Raw genomic sequence first — 18127 nt, forward strand, 5'->3', positions numbered from 1 at the left:
TTCTATTCTTTTATTCTTTTTTTATTCTTCTTCTTCCCCCAACTGGTAGTGTACATCTAAATCATCTAGCTTGCCATGCAGCTCGAACCGAACACGTCGCCTGTCCAAGCTCCAGCTCGATGGCCATGTTTGAGCGACGCACTGAGATTGCCACGCCACTTCGCGCTATATCCAGCCTAGGCAAATTCCACCATCTTCCCCTCGCTCCATCTAATCACTGACCATCCCTTCAGGGGTCGGCGCATCCTCGACATCATCAAGCATCGCGGGATCCTCGGCAGCCGTGGTTCCGCCATTCTCCTGCTGCGCGTCATTTGACGCGGCCTTCTCTCCGTTCTCCCCAGCTCGTCTCTCCTTCTCATGCTGGTCAATCTTGGCCTGTTTCTCCTTCTGGAGTGCCCGGTTGATCAGGGGCGTGGTGTCGTTGAAGATGCGGAGCAGCATCGCGGCGCGCTCCTCCTTCGGCAGCATGAGGTTGAGCGAATGGACGCTCTTCCAGAGCGGGAGCGCCATACGCTCCATGAAGCTCTCCTCGGTGCCGTCGGGCTCTAACCGGAGCACGAGGCAGCCCATGCCGATGTCGCGCACCCGTTCTCCGATCTCCCCCAGCTGCTCCCACGCGCCGTCCGCGATCTTGGGGAACATTTCGATGAGGAGCTTCCGGAGCGTCTCCCTCTTGCGGAGCCGCACGACGCGGTTCTCGCCCACGTACCCTTCGATGATGGGCATGCCCTCGGACTGGATCCGCCACCGGCAGACGTCCGCCGAGGGGGCGTCCTGCTTCATGAACATCTTGACCCCGCCGTGGACGACCTTCACGCCGCGGCCTTCGTTCTCTACCAAGACGTCCTTCACCAGCTGCGACGTGTAGTAAATGGCCTTGGTGGGGTCGCCGGCCGCATTCCGGACCATGAAGCGGTCCTGGGGGAACCGAGCGGAGAGGGAGTAGAAGCTTTTGATGTTTTGCAACACCTCGTGGTCCGGACTCAGGTACTTGAACGGCTCTTCGAATTGGCCGTGCTGATTCCGGCCGGGTCTCGCTTGCGGCTGAGGCTTTGCCTCGCTCTGTTCCGATCCGTTTTCCAACCTGGGTTTCTTCGGCTCTTGCGATTCGAGCTGGGCGGGCTCTTCGCTCCTTGGTCGTTTCGATCCGTGCGGTGGCGTCGGTTCCTGTTCTCCATCTCCATTTTCATCCACCCTTGGTTCACCGGCGCCGGTTTCTGACTCGGAGGCGGCCGCTGGCGCTTGCGCGGCGGTGTCGGGCGTCTCGGCTACGTCGCTGGGCTTGTCCGTCGCCGGGGAGTCCCTGCTTCCATCCGGTTGGGCGGTACTAGCGGACTTGGGTTCGTCAGGACGAATCTTGACTTCTTCCTTTTTGTGCAAGACAGTGATGAAGAAGCCGCCAGTGTTCTGCAGGTGAGCGTAGACCCGCATGCACCGTTCGAGGGGCAAATCGGCACCAGCGCTACCCTCGGGCGGAGGGAACATGGTCTCCAATAGTTTGCCCGGCATATTCGTGCGCTCTCCGGACTGGAGGAACTCGTTGACTTCCTGCATCGAATTCCAGATCCGGCTGGATCTGTCCATGACATTCCATGACTTGAGTCCCGGTCTCCGTTTCAAACCAGGGAGTTCATTACTACAGTCCACGATTTCGACCTTCTCCGGCCCTCCGCACTTGGCAATGGCGGCGGCCACGATGGCTTCGTTCTCAACAGGGTTCATGCTGCAGGTCGAGTAGACAACACGGCCTCCCGGTTTGAGCATAGACAGAGCGCGGACAAGGATTCGGATCTGCGTGGTGTGTAGGCCCAAGGCGCTATTGGGGTTCCAGTCATTCCAGAGGTTGATGTTCTTGCGCAGAGTTCCGTCTCCGGAGCAAGGCACGTCTGCGAGGATGCGGTCGAACTTGATGTACCTTGGCCTGTCCGGTTTCCCGGGCTCTGAAGGAAGCCTGATCGAAGGATACATGGTCGCATCGTGATTGGTCACAATCATGTTGGGGGAGGACAGCCGCTTGAGCTGGTGAACGAGCATGTGACACCTCTTGTAGTCGGCATCATTCGCAATCAGTAGACCCGTAGCACGGCCGTCGTCGGCGGAGTCGACGTCCTCATCTATCTCAAGCTCCTCTTCGGTCTGCACACCGAGGTCGAGGCCGTCCTCCTTGGCGAAAGCGCGCAGGAATTTCCTGATACGAGCCTCCTCGCCCTGGTGGATCATCTCGAGAAGCTGAGTGGCCTTGCTTCCGGGGCTCGCGCACATGTCCAGGACGGTCATGCCCGGGCGAACGTCCATGACCAGGGGCGGGATCATACTGACAACCTCCTGCCTCGAGATGTTGCCAATGCTCGTCTCGGAAACGAGGAACTTCTGGAAGGCGGCGAAGGGCGCAAACTTGCGCACGACGTTTTTCGGGGTGGTCATGTCCCAGGCAAGGTCGTTGGGGTACCAGGGTACGGGCTGAGGAGGCTCGACTTTCCGGCCGTCGGCGTGTTCGATCTTGACGATTTCGGGCATGTACCTCTCCTTCAGCAGATTCCTGACGGCTATGGCGTGACTGTATTGTGCGCCTCGTGTGTCAGCAAAGAGTGCCCCCTCAAGAATATCAGTGTTATCGCAAAATATGCCTCACGCACCTCTTCGATCCCGCGAACCGAAAGCTATTAGGAAGCTCCCTCCGCAGGGCATCCCAAAACTGCGCCTTCTCTTCATCGGGGAGTTGGAGAAGGTTGTCGTAGTATTTCTGCAGTTTCTCATGAACCTTTTCGATCTCCGCGTGTGATTTCCAGCTCTCCGACCGATGTCCGGTATGGCGCGACTGGTTCTTGTTCTGCAATTGGTGTTAGGAGGAGTGGCATTGAAAATTGGTGCCAGTCAATGCGACGGCGCGACGGACGTACAAAATGTCTCTTCCTTCCGCGACCCATGTTGACTTTGACTATGAGTTATGCTTGCTGTGTGTTAAATAACTGGAACCGGCTTTCGAGGAGGTCTGGGCGACGTCCACGGTGCGGGTTTTGGTTATATCGCGTAAGATGACCACAATCGCAACAAGCTTGCAAGCAGTTACTTTGTAGTGGATGGAGGGGAGAAAAAGCAGTTGGAAGGTTTTGAGATACCAATTGGAAAGGTGGTCCTGGGGTCCAGCCCCGCCATTTCCTTAATCGGGTGGTGGGGCTGTGCCGCGTGGAAGGCCGATTACCTAAGCCAGCACCCAATTTTGCATGGGACGGATTGGGGATTCTATCCGGTTCATATGGACCAGCATTATGTAATCATATCTGCCTCGTATTAGGTAAGGTAGGTAGGTACTTTTAACCGGGTAGAACCCTTTGGTCACTCGCCCGTCGACGTGCGGACGAACCACTCCGTACGGAGTACCTCTCCCAATACGGTACTAACACGAACCTACCTCCCCATAATATCAGATTCGAAGACTCCGCGGTCCAGACACAGCGCTTCTTGTTGTTGAGTTTTTCGGTGACCTGAGATATTGCTATTGCGTGTAGAGACTTATGCGCTGCAAGAGGAACTTTTCTCTTTCTCAAGCCTGAACCCGCTCTGTTGTCACACAGCACATGTCTAGGACCAGTCAGAAAGAGGATGAAACCCTGGCGACAGCAGATATCGCAGATGGACCGCTGGCACGTCTGAGATGACATTCTTGGTGTTGTTGGCGTCCAATGGTTAGTCAGGTCCTGCCGATAAGAGACTAATTCTGGTATTTGAGGGAGGGGGTGGGGAAGGCGCAGGTAAGTCAATCGAACATTGCTTGCCGCTGTTCAAAGCCTGGGAGGCCGTCGCATTTGTAATCGTTAGGTCAGCTTGGGGCATGCAACCACCTCAAATGCCACAGACGGGGCATTCATTTTTGAATGTTTTGTCTGACAGGAGCAGGGGCCGAGGGGTCGGGAAATTGGAGAATGTTAACTGCACCATGTGCAGAATCAGATTACACAGAAGAAGAAAAAGTTGACTCTAAACTGTTGAAGAGGCCAGAACCGATCTAACAGCAATTTCTCCTGCTTCGACGAAGGTAAAACTGGGGGCTAAAATGGAAAGGGTTGAGCTATTGGCTTACATGTCCCGAGCCGGTAGCGGCTCGGGCCTTTTAAGTCTCGGAGAGGAGTAAACTAGTATCGATTATTTGTATGAGTGAACATGGACTGGGTCGCTGGCTGGAGAGAGATTGGCCGTGACCAAGTTGAATGGGTTGAAGGTCAGTGAACAGGCCATCATCAATGTATCCATATCAAAAGATGAATGATAACCCAATGGCGGCCATATCAGCCCTATATACAGACAACTTCACTTCTTCTTCTTCTTTCGTGTTGTTTTCCCTTGATTATTTTTATATGCCAAAGATGTGGGCGTGTAGGTAGATATACGGCACATGGTCGCCCACGTTATTCTCAGCGTGGCAGATGATCATAGCCACACCCATGGTAGGTCGAAGGGGACTACAACGACATACGAGGTAATGAATGATTACGGGTTATTTCGGAGGACTGAAGCCACCAACTAGCAGCCAGGCCGCTATTCAGAACATTGCGATCCGGGTGATGACCGGTGGGCAGAAACGGAAACTCTCGATGCCGTTCATCTTCATCATTTCTATGGAGGACTTGGTAGGTATAAGTCTGATCCTCATCGACCATCGGTCTTTTTAGCAAGAAAAAAAAAAAACGGACAAGGATGGGATAGTGCCAAGGCGACGCTGAAGCGTCGTAAAATTACAAGATGCATCCATGTGCTGCAGAAGCCTTATCTACCATGCTTAATTTAGGGCTGACGTGAGAATGCTCTTTCCCCGTCTCATGGCAGCGGTCATGTTTGAGTGAAGAGCACTGGTCTTGTATCAAACCCTGGCCAGCCGTTGGTTTTGATTGCCTCCCTGTCGTTAATCACTACCTTAATTACAGAGTACCGCGTACAACGTACGGATGCTCAAACACGCTATGGGCAGCAACATGGGGCGATTGCCGAATCAGGTCATCAAAGCTCCCCTCTTTGGGTTAGCGAAACGCTAAGCAATTAGGCTATCTTTTAAGGTACTTTTTATAGGAATGCGGGCCACATGGCATCGAACGGGGCCCAGTTGCACCGCCGCGTCTATTATGTACGAATACCTCACATGTGTGAAGACCAACTAGCTTGGGTACGAACAACGCACACAAGTTAAGCGGCTACCTAAGGTAGCGATCGCCACACTTGGTCATAGACCGCGCTAGGTATCGGCTGGGCTGCAAAAGAGCAAAAGAGCAAAAGTGCAAAAGGTGGTCGTTGCTGATGCGGCGATCCTACCCAATTATGTCCTCCGTGTCTCAAAAATGCACAGTAGCCATATGTATGCATCTTTTATGACCCCGTCAGATTTAGCTGCGTCAACGATTCAAAATAGGAGTCCACTGCTCTAGAAACCACCAATCACCACTGTGGCTTGACATTTTACTCATCCAAGCCCTTGTCATTTCTATTCTTGTACACAAGTCCAGAAGCCTTGGTCAGCGATTGCACAACGAACTAGACCCTCACAGAACAGGGATGTGGAGAAAGTCGGGGACTGAACTCGGAGGGTGCCGGCCCAATAAAATTCAATGCATCCAGTTAGCCAAATTCTCCCTCTCCACGATATCCCCGAGAGCCTCTCCCTGCTAGTGATCCCTCCATGGATCGCGGCCTCCTCCACAATGTTGGTGGTCATCGAGAGAAGGAAAAACAGAACAGAACGTTACCGTAGTATGCTATATTCTAATGAAACGACCTGGAGGATGATAACATGGAAAGAAGAAAAGGTTTTTTTTTTTGAACCAAGCACGATAAGGCACATTCTCTCCTCAACAGCCTGGTGAGATGCTGAGCTTGCATTGCATGCATTCGGGGCTTACCACCAAGACACTCGCCAAGGTTCACTACTGCAGCCCAAACCACGGAACAGGGGCCACGGGGGATTAACTGACCAGCTCCTTACCAAGCTGTCGTCTGGCCGGGGCATCGTCTCTTGGTTCACGGTAGTTTCACCCGCGATCCCGCAGGCCTCATCCCCGTCTACTTCATGGTGGTCCCCGCGATGGCCTTGCAACTCGCCAGAAAATGGGTGGGGAGGAGACAGGGGAGAGGGATGCCTCTGGGCTTTATAACTCGGCTCGTCCCTCCGACCAAAGTTCCTCGACATCTCGTGTACGGAATCGTCAATCCATCTTTACTCTCGCCTCAACAGACCTGGCAGGCCCCGGAATCCGAGTGTTCAAGAGGCCAGACGACGTAAGAACGAACAGACAGACACCATGGCCGTAGTCGAGGAAGACATCCACGACCCGGTTCCGGAGAAGCTTAGGCTCCTCAAGAGCCCGGTCAAGGGGGATGAGAGCAACAACATCGATGCTGCCGTCGGTCATCTGGGTTATCGCTCCGACCCTGACGATGAGCCTATCTTGATGCGAAATTCCGACTCGACGAATCTCGAAGTCTTCTATGACCTTTTCCTCGCTGTATGTTGCCTTGGCCTTGGGTATAGTTGTTGGCTTTGAACCACCGAGGGCCCCCCCACCCCCCCCTTCTTCTTTTCGCTACCGAAGAGCAGCGTGCTAACTCGAGCGTTCAAAACAGGCCGTAAGAGCATCTCCACCCTAACAGAGGGACGCATTTCGAAATACTAACCTCGTTTGTGCATACCAGTGTTTGAGTTTGTTCAACCAGAACCAAATGGTCGCGAGTCTAAGTGGTCTTTCCTCCTACGTCGGTTTCTTCTGGTGAGCCTAAACATCCTTGCCCCTGCCTCTCGGCTGATGGCGATGGAAAGGGAGGACCTCTGCTCACCCCGACCGCTAGCCTTCTTTGGATAACATGGTTCCTCACTGGCATGTACGATGTTCGATTCGTCACCGACTGCATCTTTGAGCGCGCCGCCCGCGCCGTGCATCTTGGTGTCTTGGTCGGCTTTACCGTCACCTCGCCCAATTTCGACCCCAACGACCAGCAGCCAGTTGTCTTCAGAACATTCTGTATGCAGACGAGCCCAACACCGTGAAGATTGCGTGATCTTACTAGGAGGTCGGATAACTGACGCTCTCTCCCGTACAGCTCTCATCCTTATGGTTTCGCGACTTTGCCTCGCCGTGGAGTACGCCAGCATCATCTTACATGTCCGACAGTACAAGCGCTCCATCCTTCCTCTTGCCGCCATGGTCGGCCTGAACTTCGCTGCCGCTATGGTGTACCTCGGCATTACGTTCCGCTTCACCGGCGGTAGCAGCCGCGTGTTTTACACCTGGTATGCTCTCGGCGCGGCTGAGGTGCTGCTGAACCTCGGGCTTTCCATCCGCTTCAAGGTCCTGAGCTTCCAGAGCACTCATCTGATCCGCAGAGCCAGTCTCTTGACTCTTATCATCTTTGGCGAGGGCGTTGCCGTTGCTTGCGGTGCCATCACCAAGATTGTTAGCGTCGGTCACGATGAGTGGAGTAAGTGGCCGAGTTCCCCTTTTGTTCTCTTGCGCATTCGCTGACATCGAGTCCTATTTAGCTGGCGGAACCATCGGCGTCGTAGCCGCCAACGTCGCCGCCGTGTACATCGTTTTCATGGTCTACTTCGACTGGATGCGTCACCTGCATCTTCCCGTTTGGCGTCAGCTCGCATGGACGATTCTCCATTTCCCTCTCCACTTGACCATGACTCTCTTTATGGAAGGCGCTGCCCAACTCATTATCTTCTATAAAGGAGCCGAAAACAGCGCCCTGGTGGCTAACAAGTTTATGTCTGTGCTTACCGAAATTGAGTCGTTAGACCAGGTTCACGACGTACTGTACAATTTCACCATGGAAATGGTGGAAAGGTACGAACCCAAGTATACCTTCCAGTACACCGACATCGAGAATGCTCTTAATGGTATTGCCGAAATCGACTGGTCATCCGCCGAGGAAGAGCTCGGCCCTGATCCCACGGAAGACGAGGCTTGGCAGCACGTAGCATTCCAGCAGTTCTTCTTTCACGCTGTGAACATCTTGTTGACCTTGGACAATGTCGTCTACAATGCCTACGGAGTCGATTTTGTTGCAGCCCAGGCCGAGGAAGCGGCGCTGCCCACGGATCCCACAGAACAGGATAACCAGAACTTCCTCGTCGGTGTGAGCGAACGCAACTTCGTCCGGTTCCGCACTCTCTTCCAGTACACCTTCGTCAGCGCCGGCAGCTTCCTCGGTCTCGCCAACCTTCTGTACTGCATCTCGCGCATCGAGAAATGGAACCGCTGGGCCATCATCCGCACCAGCATCAATTTCCTCATCGCCCTCGGCATCGCCCTCGTCACCCTCGTGTCCCAGAACTTCACCCACCTGGAGAATTACCGGTCGACGCCCTATATCCTGCCGACGCTCTTGTTCGCCTACCTCATCGTCATCACCATGAACCACCTGCGGGGCCTGCAACCCATCTTTGGCTTCCCCCAGTTCAGCTTCCTCGCCAAGAAGAAAAGCCACGATACCGAGTACGTCCAGCAGCAGACCGAACTCATGACTACCAAGTACGACCCTGGCGAGCAGAACGATCCCGCCGCCGCCGCGTATCAATATCCGTCTCAACAGTATGCGCCATCGACAGATTCCGCGCCGGGACGCACCCCAGCCGGTCAGCAGCAAGGGCCGCAGGGTCAGTTTTACGAATACTCCGGCGAGGTGGGATATCGTCCTGTGTAAGCCTCACGGGGGACTGTTTTGGCTCTCAAACCGAACCCGTCTGCGCCCCGCAGATCTGGGTATCGTGATGGTCGATTTAAAGTAGTTTGAACTGGTCTGGGGATATGCGTAAAATTGTAGGAACAAGCGAAAACTAGAGTTTGTGCTTTTCGGGTACGGCTTCGGACACAAGGAAACATCCTTTGGCTAGCGAGCGGGTTTGGGTTTATTTGTTCAATTGTCTGCGTTTTGCACAAAAATATACCACAGAATTACCCTACTTGGAACAGCCCATGTTGTAAACACGAAATTATGTGGGATTGCCGGTGTCTGAGCATCGGGCACACTCTCGACGGACGTCTGTCGAGTACCCACCGTAATTGACTCATATTCTTCTGCGAGGAAACACGGCCGACGATGTCAACAAAACCGAGCCACTCCAAGACGAAAGAAAAGTCGAGAGGTAAGTCAGGAAGTATTCCAGGGACTGCATAAGGTAGGTAGTCATGTCTGCAGAGGAAGTGTGTTGCTGACTTTCAACTTACCTTAAGGTATTCTGAATCAAAGATACGTATCGTTTTATGTCTTGTGTCAGAGCTGAAAAGCAGGACCAGCAGGACCTACTCCGTCGTCACTACCTTAGGAAATTACTATATGACCAACCTAGGTATGTACCCTGTGAGGTGCACCTTCCATGAAGCTCAGACTCCAGTTCCTGATCTGCCGGGTTTGACCGCTCCATCCCAACAGCATAAATATCTGCTGCTTCCCAACTCTTTTCCAAAAAAAAAAATTCTCTTTTCCTTTCTTCATACTTACCTTGCTCGACTTCGGGGCGCTCATAAAGGCTTCGGAGTAAGGAGGACGGCCTGCATTGCACAACGCGGAGTCAGCTTCTTTCGATTGTCCTTCGGGACCATCGCGGGTGTAATTTTTGATCCTTTAACTATGTTTTCATTGTGTTCCCTGGCTTGATGTCAGGTCACGAAGAAGATGGATGTGACCATGCTAAACCCTATGAATTTGGCATACAGGATGAACAATTGTGTGTCCTGGTCCCCTCAATGCGTAGGTGGTCTGTTAGATTGTTTCTCTTCACTGTCCGGATTGCCTATATTCAAGTACTCTTCGCTGGGCTACCCAATTAATAAAATATCATTAACGACAATGGGAGCAGTATCAAAATAAACTCGTAGGCGTAGACTGCCCAGGTGGTCATCCATCCCAATCTACCTTACCTAAGGTACCCTACATACCTGTAGGTAAGGTAGCTACTTTGTAGAAACATGGTTACAGTACCAGTCGACCCTTCTTTGTCCCACGATGGTCGACTTGCAGTCTTGCTTGGCGATACATGATTATGTAATCAGCCAGCTCCGACACGCCAAACGCGTCTCCATCTCACAATCTTGGCGATCATGACACCATGGCAACATTATCCAGCACGTTGGTGGTTTCGGATTGTACATTTCCTTGATACTCGTCCATTCGTCCTGACTGGTCGCTAGTCTTCGACCGAAGATGGGCAAGAATGGGACACCACAGCGCCCAAAGCGAGGACGAGCAGCGACAGTGACTGATGAAACCGCTCCCGCGTCGTCTTCAAAAAGGCGGAAGCTGAACCAGGCGAACACCTCCTCACCCACCACACCGAAACGCCCTTCCGCCAGGAACGGCTCCGATCCTAAGCCTCGGTCCAACGACGGCACCAGGGACGTTTACGAGATTTCGGATTCCGACAGCGAAGAATCGCCTAGGCACCGGTCTCGAACGGCCAACGGCGGTGTCCAATCACCAACCGCGACGGCGCAGCCTCACGACGAGGACGATGGGTACGATATTCCGGCATCCGGGGATGAGCTCGGTGTACACACTCCGACAGCCAAGGGCAAAGATGCGCGTTCAGGGAAAATCGAACGTCTGCAGCAGGCAGATGGGTCCAAACAGAACGGCTCCATCGGGGTCTCTGAAGAGCGGGCACAAAAGACAGGACACGCAGCTGGCGAGGAAGACATGGCGTGTGAAAGCCATGAAAACAGCGACAGCGGAACTGATACGGGCGCGGCGGACGAGTCGCCTCTGAAACAGCGGTTGAGTGGGAGGCGTAGGACCCTCACCGCCAAGGCGCTGGATACGATGGTGAAAAATACGGGCAGAGCGTCCGCGTCTCGTTCCCGGTCTGTATCGGTCGTGAACACTCCCACGGCGAATAGACAGAAAGACAAACTCGCTGGTACCGGAGCTCTGCCGCTGAAGGGCATCTTGACGCCGAGCAAACGCGGTGATCGGCAGACGCCCCGGAAGAGTGTCGCCTTCGGGGACCCAGAAGGTCGCAAGGGAACACCCCTCGTTTTCAAAGACATTCCGAAGCCGGGAAGGAAGAAACAGAGCCTCGAGGAGCAGCTACGGGATACGGCCAATGCAACGAAGTCACAGCCATCTCAGGAACACAAACCTGCGCAACCGCAAGAAAATAGGGACGACAGAGGAGAAGAAGAAAGAAAAGAAGAACAGGAGGAGGGAGAAGAAGAAGAAGAAGAAGAAGAAGAGGAGGAGGAAGTTGATGAAGTCTGCGCCATTTGTTCGAAACCCAATTCCCGCCCACCGAACGAAATCATATTCTGCGACGGTTGCGATATGGCCGTCCATCAAAAGTGCTACGGTGTCCCTAAGATTCCAGAAGGCGACTGGTTCTGCAAGGAATGCGTGCAGCGCAAGGAAGCCAAGGCGGCTGAGGGCGCCAACGTACCCAACTTCGAACATCACCTGCGCTCTCTGCAGCGGGTGCTGCTGGATCGATGCACGGGGCGACGGCGGATCAAACTGATCGACCAGCACGAGGCCTACGGAACAGTGCATCAGTTGCTTCAACAGACGGTCCTCCACGGCGAGGGCAACTCGATGCTCGTTATCGGAGGGAGAGGATGCGGCAAGACCACGGTAAGAAATGATGAAAACCGGCGCCATAAGCCATAACATAACGATGGGACTCCAAGCTGATGGCGTCGCTACTGCATCTGCAGCTGGTGGAGAGCTCGATGGAGGAACTCTCTGCGGACCACCGGGAGGAGTTCCACGTAGTTCGATTAAACGGCTTCATCCAGACCGACGACAAGCTAGCTCTGAAAGAGATTTGGAGGCAGCTTGGCAAGGAGATGGATGTGGAAGATGAATCTACAACGAGGGTAAGTGGAACACCTCAGGTTTGGTTTTGGGGGTTGCTTTTGATCGGAAGCCGAAAGCTGGGGGTGGCTAACAAATGGTCCTGGACTCAGTCGAATTACGCGGACACGATGGCATCGCTCCTCGCGCTTCTATCTCATCCCTCCGAAATCTCGCTGACAGAGGAGGGGTTGACGTCCCGCGCGGTGATTTTCATCATTGACGAATTCGACATGTTCGCGTCGCATTCGCGCCAGACGCTACTGTACAACCTCTTCGACATCGCGCAGTCCCGGAAGGCGCCCATCGCCGTGCTGGGCTGCACCACGCGGCTGAACGTGGTAGAAATGCTCGAGAAGCGGGTGAAGAGCCGTTTCAGCCATCGATACGTGTACCTGGCACCGCCCAGGAGCTACCCGGCCTACTGGCAGGTTTGCCAACAGGGGTTGACGGTAGACGAGGAGGACATGGAGAAGGAGGGAATCGATGTCAGCGTGGAGGGCCATGACCGGTTTTACGAGAATTGGAACCGGATGATAGAGGTGAGTGCTGCTGCTGCTGCTGCTGCTGTGTTTGTGACCCACTCCCCTCCGGTCTCCTGGCCGCCGTTCTTCTAAGTGGCGGCGTAGTAAGGGAACATTCAAAAAACATTTCACAACCCCGTCCACCCAGCCGGAAGGAGGCCTCGCTAACTAGCAAAAAAACCCCCAGGACCTCTACAATGAAAAGTCGTTCCAGGCATTGTTAAAACATCACTACTACACGTCCAAATCAGCGTCGGCATTTTGGGCGGACTGCGTCCTGCCCCTATCGAGGCTCTCACCGAATGCTCTGGGGCTGGAGATACCCTCGACGTCCGGGTGGTTGGTCCGGCTCGCGCCCCCCCACTCGAAGCTGCACCTCCTGGGGTCCCTTTCGGAGCTGGACGTGGCCCTGCTGATCGCGGCGGCGCGGCTGGACATGGTGGCGCACACGGACACGATCAACCTGGCGATGGCGTACGAGGAGTACGCGTCCCTGATGGGGCGGCAGAGGGTGCAGTCTGCGAGCTCCGGGATGATGGCGCTCGGGGGCGGGGTGCGGGTCTGGGGGCGGGGCGTGGCGGCGGTGGCTTGGGAACGACTGATCGCGCTCGGATTGCTGCTGCCGGCCGGGATTGGCGGGGGCCGGGGAGGAGGAATGATGCGTGGTGGGTTGGAAGGACGGATGTGGAAAGTCGCGGTCGCTTTGGAGGAGATACCGATGGGTGCGAAGCTGAGTCAGGTGTTGACGAGGTGGTGTAAGGAGGTCTGAGCTCGGGCAACAAAATGTACCGTTGTAAACAACGACCGTTGGGCGTTATAGGTGTTGTGTTGCGTGGTTGCCTTGCCTGCAGGCACCACCTGTTGACGGGTACCTTATATCTAGCCTCCACAGCTACGGTGCCCTTTTTGGGCTGGGATATTCTTCCTTTTACACATCCACAATTTCACGCACATCACTGTTCGACGTTTGATAAGGTAATAGGTAAGTAAGGTAGGTAAGGTACCTTGATTAGCCGCGCTCGTTCCTTCCTTGCGGTCAAGTGGCGTCCATTTGGAGGCGGAGGTACCGTATCATCGGGGCTGGGGTCGAGGCTGGGCAGTCAAGGTGGTGGGGGCAGTGCAAGGGTTCCTGTTGTATTCTTTTGGTTCTCTTGGTTCCTTTGCTTTGTTGCTGACGTTCAAGCCATAAAGGAAGGGGTGCTAAGCTCCACGCCAAGGACGCCTCTCCGTCTCGCAACGATACACGTAGGGTAGGTACTCATGCGCGTCTAAGGTACCTTAGCTACCTTGACGAAAATGGATATCCCAGGGCTCCCTTCTCGTTCCCCCTCCTCCTTTTCATCTCCTCATCTTGCCGCTGATGTCGCACAGAATCCATACATTGGGCGAGCTCGTCCCTTTCCCTCACACTCCATCTTCTCATCGTTAGCTTTCATCTGTTTATCTAGCCAGCTCTGTCGCTCTTGTTCGGCAGGTCGGATCAACCAAAGGAACTTGAACCCAACGAAGGATTCGCCCGAGTCGCCGATCCCTGCTCACAACCCACCGGCACTGGACACTACTGGTCTCCTCTGAGGTTGATGAGCGGGTTTCTGTCCGGTTACTTCCATCTTGCTGCTTAGAGTATCATTCTAGCATTCCCAACTCGAGGAATTCTCCGTACAAGAGGACTTGCGTGTGCGTGTGCGTGTGCGTGTGGTTCCGGATTCGGGCTTGGCATGACCGCGCCAAAGGGAAGAAGTGAGACAAAGCAACGACAAGGTCAAGGTCAAGCGAGGTCTTGCGACAGGTGACCAGTAACGAGGACAAGGGTCTGGAGGTGTCCGAAGGCCCCCCCCCCCCCGTCTTCGAAACAAAACTAACCACCACTCCTTTCGTCTCACCTTCTGCCTCTCCGTCGAGACATCTCCTCTCATTCATACCTTTTTTCCTTTTTGGTTCGTTCCCCTTTCTCAGACGCCCGACTCTCGAAAAATCCTATCGAAATCATCGTCCACGTTCCTCATAGGTTCGTTAGTTGATCGCAGTCGAACCTCGTTTCCTTTGCCCACCATGACGAAACGAACAACCTTCACAACAATTACTCCGCTTCCACCCGACCTCTCTCGCGAGACTGTCATCAGCTTCTTTCATAACCACCTGGAGATGATTGATCTCAACCCCCTTATCAAAGAGCGACACCCTATTTCTCCCCCGGCCAATGCGCCCCCAGACGAAAGGCATTGCATCTGGTACTCCCTCACCGATGAGATTTCGTATCTCCCCGGCATCCCTGCCGCCTCCTCGAATGTCTCCTACACTTGCGCCTTCCACGACCTGCCCGACGGCTTACAGACACATTGCTATGCTCCTATGGGCCTGGACATTCGTGATCGATGGTCCGTCGGCGGCACCCTTCCCGGCGAACCGCAAGAACCGCAGGAACTAGGCCTCGGCGCACCGCGAACCGGCCTCTACATCCGCGAGGATGTCGACATTCGTTGCAACATCCTCATGGCCTCCTTTGTTAAGAAGACTCTCAAGAAGAGCCACGGCGCGCTCGTCGAGAAACTCCGGTCTCGGGCGGTGTCCTCTCAGTACTCGAACCCTCACACTAGGGTCGACGGCCCTCCACCTACGACAGCGCCGTCGCGACCCCAACGCCCCCAACGCCCCCGATCCGCCGATACTCCCTCGCGCATTCAACCCGATAGCCAGATGGTGTATCAGCTAGGTAACTCACACCAGGGGAACGGGAGTAGAAATCGGCTCACGAGCAGAAAAACTGAGGATGTCGCTCATGGCAGCGCGAACCACCAGAAACAACACAGCCATCGACAGAAACATGGTAAACAACGGAGCAAAGACAGTTTCGGCATCCCCTACTCCCAGACACGGCAGTCACAACCACCCCAGATGCAACAGCAACCGCCCAGCATGTCGCACGTGTATCAATACTACCCCCCGCAACTCGCCATCGCAAATCATAGTACGCCGTCCCTCACACCAACCACGACCTCCGCATCGTCTTCTGGGAACAGGTCCGAGAACTACTCGCCCAGCGAAGTGCCTTCGCCTCTCCGCATCAGGCATCAGTCCAACGGCTCTGCCGGCCACAGTATGGACTTGCTCCTCGACCGCGATTCAAAGGTCGACGTCTCGTGGCAACAGCAGCAGCAACAACAACAGCAGCAGCAACAGCAACAACAACAGCAACAACAACAGCAACAACAACAACAACAACACCAGAACCCCCAATCATTCCACGAGCCCCCACCACGTCGTCCTCAATACCGGCCATCGTCGGACAAGGCCGGTCCGCCGCAGGAAAACACCGCCGCCAGCGTCTACCTAGACCTCGTGAAACGGAACCCTTACGATTCGTCGCCCGACACGCCACGCTCACACTCACACTATCACCGCCAGGATGGGTTCGTCGTGTCCGAGCTAGCTGATCAGCGACAGCCACCCCCGAAACGAATCCACGAGCTTCCTCCCCAGCACCCTACAGCTCTCCGTCCCGGGGTGCCAGGGAGGGTCGCGAGGATCCAAGCCGACGGGCGACCTTATCCAGAGCTGGAATGACATCGCAGCGCTTCCACCAGCGAAGACAGTTGAAGAAGAAAAACAAGGTGCACATGTGATGGAGGGTTTTCTGAACGGGAGGCTACACGTGCAGGGGCACGCGGCAGAAGCACATGGCACATGGCACATGGCACATGACACAGGGGACTCGACTCGTCGGTTTCGAAGTGGTACGGAGTAGGCATTGTGGTTGCATCGTCTCTTCTTATTTGCATGTATGATGATACCTTGTATGTTTGGGAGGGGGGGACCCGACGTCGGCAACGGTACTTATACCCTTTTCTGTCTGCTCAGTTCGAATGACAACACGGTATGGAGAGGCGCAATATGGGTTTGTTTATTTAATTGTCTTTCTTATTGACCTTCAGTTTAAGCTGCGAACCTCGGACCATCTTCAACGGCTAGACCTCAGTCAAACGTTTCGTGATGAAGTCTTTGGAAACCGAGTTCTGGCCTTTATGTCGGCGCGACAAACGGCAGCGGGCTAAAATAACAACAACGTGAATAAGGATAACAATGAAAATATCTCCGTCTCTCTCTATTGCACTCGAAACCTCAAATTAATAAACCAGATTATCCAAATCTTATCCCAGTCCTTTCTGCACAGCCAACCGAAGTGAGCCTCGACTAGCATGTCAAGGACATCTAGCGACCAAGGAAGAGATAGACACGGAGAAGAAGATATAAGAACAGGCGTGAAAGAAATACACCTTACACCTCACAGCAAAGGAAACTCGAGATTCTTCCACCCATCTCTCTCATTCCCCACTTTCCGATCCTCTAACGGTTCGGTAGCAAGACGGGGAACAGTGAGCAAACCCTGGCAAAAGCCTCACCCCCGACCCAAGCTGTGTGCGTGGGGGCCATCGGAGGAGCCGCCCCGGGCCCGAGTTTACCAGCCCGCAGCGCCGACAACGACGACGGCAGCAGCGACGGAGAGACCGCCCGCCAGCCAGCCCTGACGAAGAGACGGAGAGTCCCCACCGTTAACCACGACGTGGCTGTGCGTCGGCCCGACAGGCTCGGGGTGGGTGGGCTCAGGCTCGGGATGAGGCTCGGGATGAGGGCGCTCGGGATGAGGCTCGGGATGAGGGCGCTCGGGATGAGGCTCGGGATGAGGGCGCTCGGGATGAGGCTCGGGATGAGGGCGCTCCGTGTGGTGCGTGGGCCTGGGAGGCTCAGGGGTAGCGGCGGTAGGGCGGATGGTAGTCTGTGTTTGTCTTGGTGGTTAGTTTTGCCTCGCACTTTTTCTTCAGACTACTTCCGCCGTAGTAGCGTCAAGGAGCAGGCAGTGGGAGGGGGGGCAACGGAAAGGGGATGACGAACGTAGGACGTGGTGCAGGGGCAGTCGGTGATGGTGAACCAAGTCGGGCCCTCGACGGTGTAGGTCTTGTCCTTCCAGGTGATGGTGTTCCAGGGGTCGGGGCACCAGGTCGGCAAAGCGGTGACGACCTTGGTAGTCGTGATAATAGTGCCGTTGCCCGGGACGCGAGCCATGAGGGGACGGGCGGCCGAGGCGAGACCGGCGACGGCAAGGAGGGAGGCGATAGACTTGGCGAACATCGTGGCTTTTTGAGAAGAAGAAGGAAAAAGAAGAAAAAAAAAGATCAACGTGTATAAGGTTCCTGATGAATTTAGTGTTCTGTTACAAAGGGAGGGACTTGCAGCAAGTAAAGCAAACGAGGAAAACGAGTGGACGAGGTAACGAGTGACCGTGAGTGTCTAGTGAGGGTAAAGCGAGAGTAAGAGCCGATAGCTGAGGGATAGAAGAACTACTCAAGTTGTTGGTAAGAAGAGAAGAACAGAAGAGATGGGAAAAGGGGTCAGAATACCCAAGCTTTATGGACGAGCAGGAGGTGGGCATAGGTGAGTCGCGTCACGGGTGATGGTGGACCATGAACCTCCAAGACAAAAACAAACCGGAAAGCAAATCGCACAACACCTAAGGGCATCATATCCCAATCGAAGCCACAGTGGCCGGATGCGTGCCATGGCCTGGTCTACGCCCGGATCTGGGCCCATTCGAGCGCCGCCCTTTCCATGCTCGGGCAAAACGACTATACCAGGGAGGAATGTTATACTCATGATGAGCGGGGCCTAATAATCCCGCTTGCACGGAGAGTCCGAGAACGAATGCGAGAAACAAAAAAGAGCTGAAGACGATCACGTCGAGGTCGAAGTTGAGGAATGTTGGGTTGTGGGTG

At 54.6% G+C, this 18127-nt stretch overlaps 7 protein-coding genes across 7 annotated transcripts; 5 read left to right on the forward strand and 2 right to left on the reverse strand.

Moving 5' to 3' along the window:
• Positions 1–210: 210 nt before the first annotated feature.
• Positions 211–2930, reverse strand: SODALDRAFT_338363 (NOL1/NOP2/sun family protein; the record flags this gene model as incomplete). The annotated part of the gene is made up of 3 exons (XM_028612774.1): positions 211–2560; positions 2640–2794; positions 2904–2930. 3 exons carry the CDS (start codon positions 2928–2930, stop codon positions 211–213), a joined length of 2532 nt encoding a protein of 843 aa, XP_028468480.1.
• Positions 2931–4396: 1466 nt separating this feature from the next.
• SODALDRAFT_356686 (hypothetical protein) lies at positions 4397–4844 on the forward strand (the record flags this gene model as incomplete). Its single annotated transcript, XM_028613930.1, has 4 exons — positions 4397–4452; positions 4529–4631; positions 4744–4753; positions 4828–4844. The coding sequence occupies 4 exons, from the start codon at positions 4397–4399 to the stop codon at positions 4842–4844; spliced, it is 186 nt and encodes a 61-aa protein (XP_028468481.1).
• Positions 4845–6034: 1190 nt separating this feature from the next.
• On the forward strand, positions 6035–8951 carry SODALDRAFT_330418 (hypothetical protein). Its single transcript, XM_028611192.1, has 4 exons — positions 6035–6514; positions 6835–7007; positions 7087–7464; positions 7526–8951. The coding sequence occupies exons 1-4, from the start codon at positions 6291–6293 to the stop codon at positions 8692–8694; spliced, it is 1944 nt and encodes a 647-aa protein (XP_028468482.1). The 5' UTR covers positions 6035–6290; the 3' UTR covers positions 8695–8951.
• A 690-nt stretch (positions 8952–9641) lies between these two features.
• On the forward strand, positions 9642–9836 carry SODALDRAFT_330419 (hypothetical protein). Its single transcript, XM_028611193.1, has one exon. The coding sequence runs from the start codon at positions 9648–9650 to the stop codon at positions 9819–9821; it is 174 nt and encodes a 57-aa protein (XP_028468483.1). The 5' UTR covers positions 9642–9647; the 3' UTR covers positions 9822–9836.
• A 973-nt stretch (positions 9837–10809) lies between these two features.
• On the forward strand, positions 10810–13128 carry SODALDRAFT_272634 (hypothetical protein; the record flags this gene model as incomplete). The annotated part of the gene is made up of 4 exons (XM_028607842.1): positions 10810–11613; positions 11697–11858; positions 11949–12377; positions 12547–13128. The coding sequence occupies 4 exons, from the start codon at positions 10810–10812 to the stop codon at positions 13126–13128; spliced, it is 1977 nt and encodes a 658-aa protein (XP_028468484.1).
• Positions 13129–14173: 1045 nt separating this feature from the next.
• SODALDRAFT_102355 (hypothetical protein) lies at positions 14174–16239 on the forward strand. The gene has a single exon (XM_028606463.1). It carries the CDS (start codon positions 14412–14414, stop codon positions 15921–15923), a length of 1512 nt encoding a protein of 503 aa, XP_028468485.1. The 5' UTR covers positions 14174–14411; the 3' UTR covers positions 15924–16239.
• A 794-nt stretch (positions 16240–17033) lies between these two features.
• SODALDRAFT_102357 (hypothetical protein) lies at positions 17034–17616 on the reverse strand. The gene has a single exon (XM_028606464.1). The coding sequence runs from the start codon at positions 17484–17486 to the stop codon at positions 17181–17183; it is 306 nt and encodes a 101-aa protein (XP_028468486.1). The 5' UTR covers positions 17487–17616; the 3' UTR covers positions 17034–17180.
• Positions 17617–18127: the final 511 nt, after the last annotated feature.

The sequence above is a fragment of the Sodiomyces alkalinus genome (genome assembly GCF_003711515.1).
Source record: "Sodiomyces alkalinus F11 unplaced genomic scaffold SODALscaffold_2, whole genome shotgun sequence".
In the NCBI taxonomy this organism is placed as follows: domain Eukaryota; kingdom Fungi; phylum Ascomycota; class Sordariomycetes; order Glomerellales; family Plectosphaerellaceae; genus Sodiomyces; species Sodiomyces alkalinus.

Bases quoted from the DNA above. Each gene is read 5' to 3' on its own strand.
- SODALDRAFT_330418 (XM_028611192.1), top strand. From the start codon at position 6,291: ATGGCCGTAGTCGAGGAAGACATCCACGACCCGGTTCCGGAGAAGCTT. The intron at 6,515-6,834 runs GTATAGTTGTTG...CCCGACCGCTAG, and splicing joins GTATGTTGCCTTGGCCTTGG to CCTTCTTTGGATAACATGGT. The intron at 7,008-7,086 runs GTATGCAGACGA...TCTCCCGTACAG, and splicing joins AGTTGTCTTCAGAACATTCT to CTCTCATCCTTATGGTTTCG.
- SODALDRAFT_330419 (XM_028611193.1), top strand. From the start codon at position 9,648: ATGTCAGGTCACGAAGAAGATGGATGTGACCATGCTAAACCCTATGAA.
- SODALDRAFT_102355 (XM_028606463.1), top strand. From the start codon at position 14,412: ATGACGAAACGAACAACCTTCACAACAATTACTCCGCTTCCACCCGAC.
- SODALDRAFT_102357 (XM_028606464.1), bottom strand. From the start codon at position 17,486: ATGTTCGCCAAGTCTATCGCCTCCCTCCTTGCCGTCGCCGGTCTCGCC.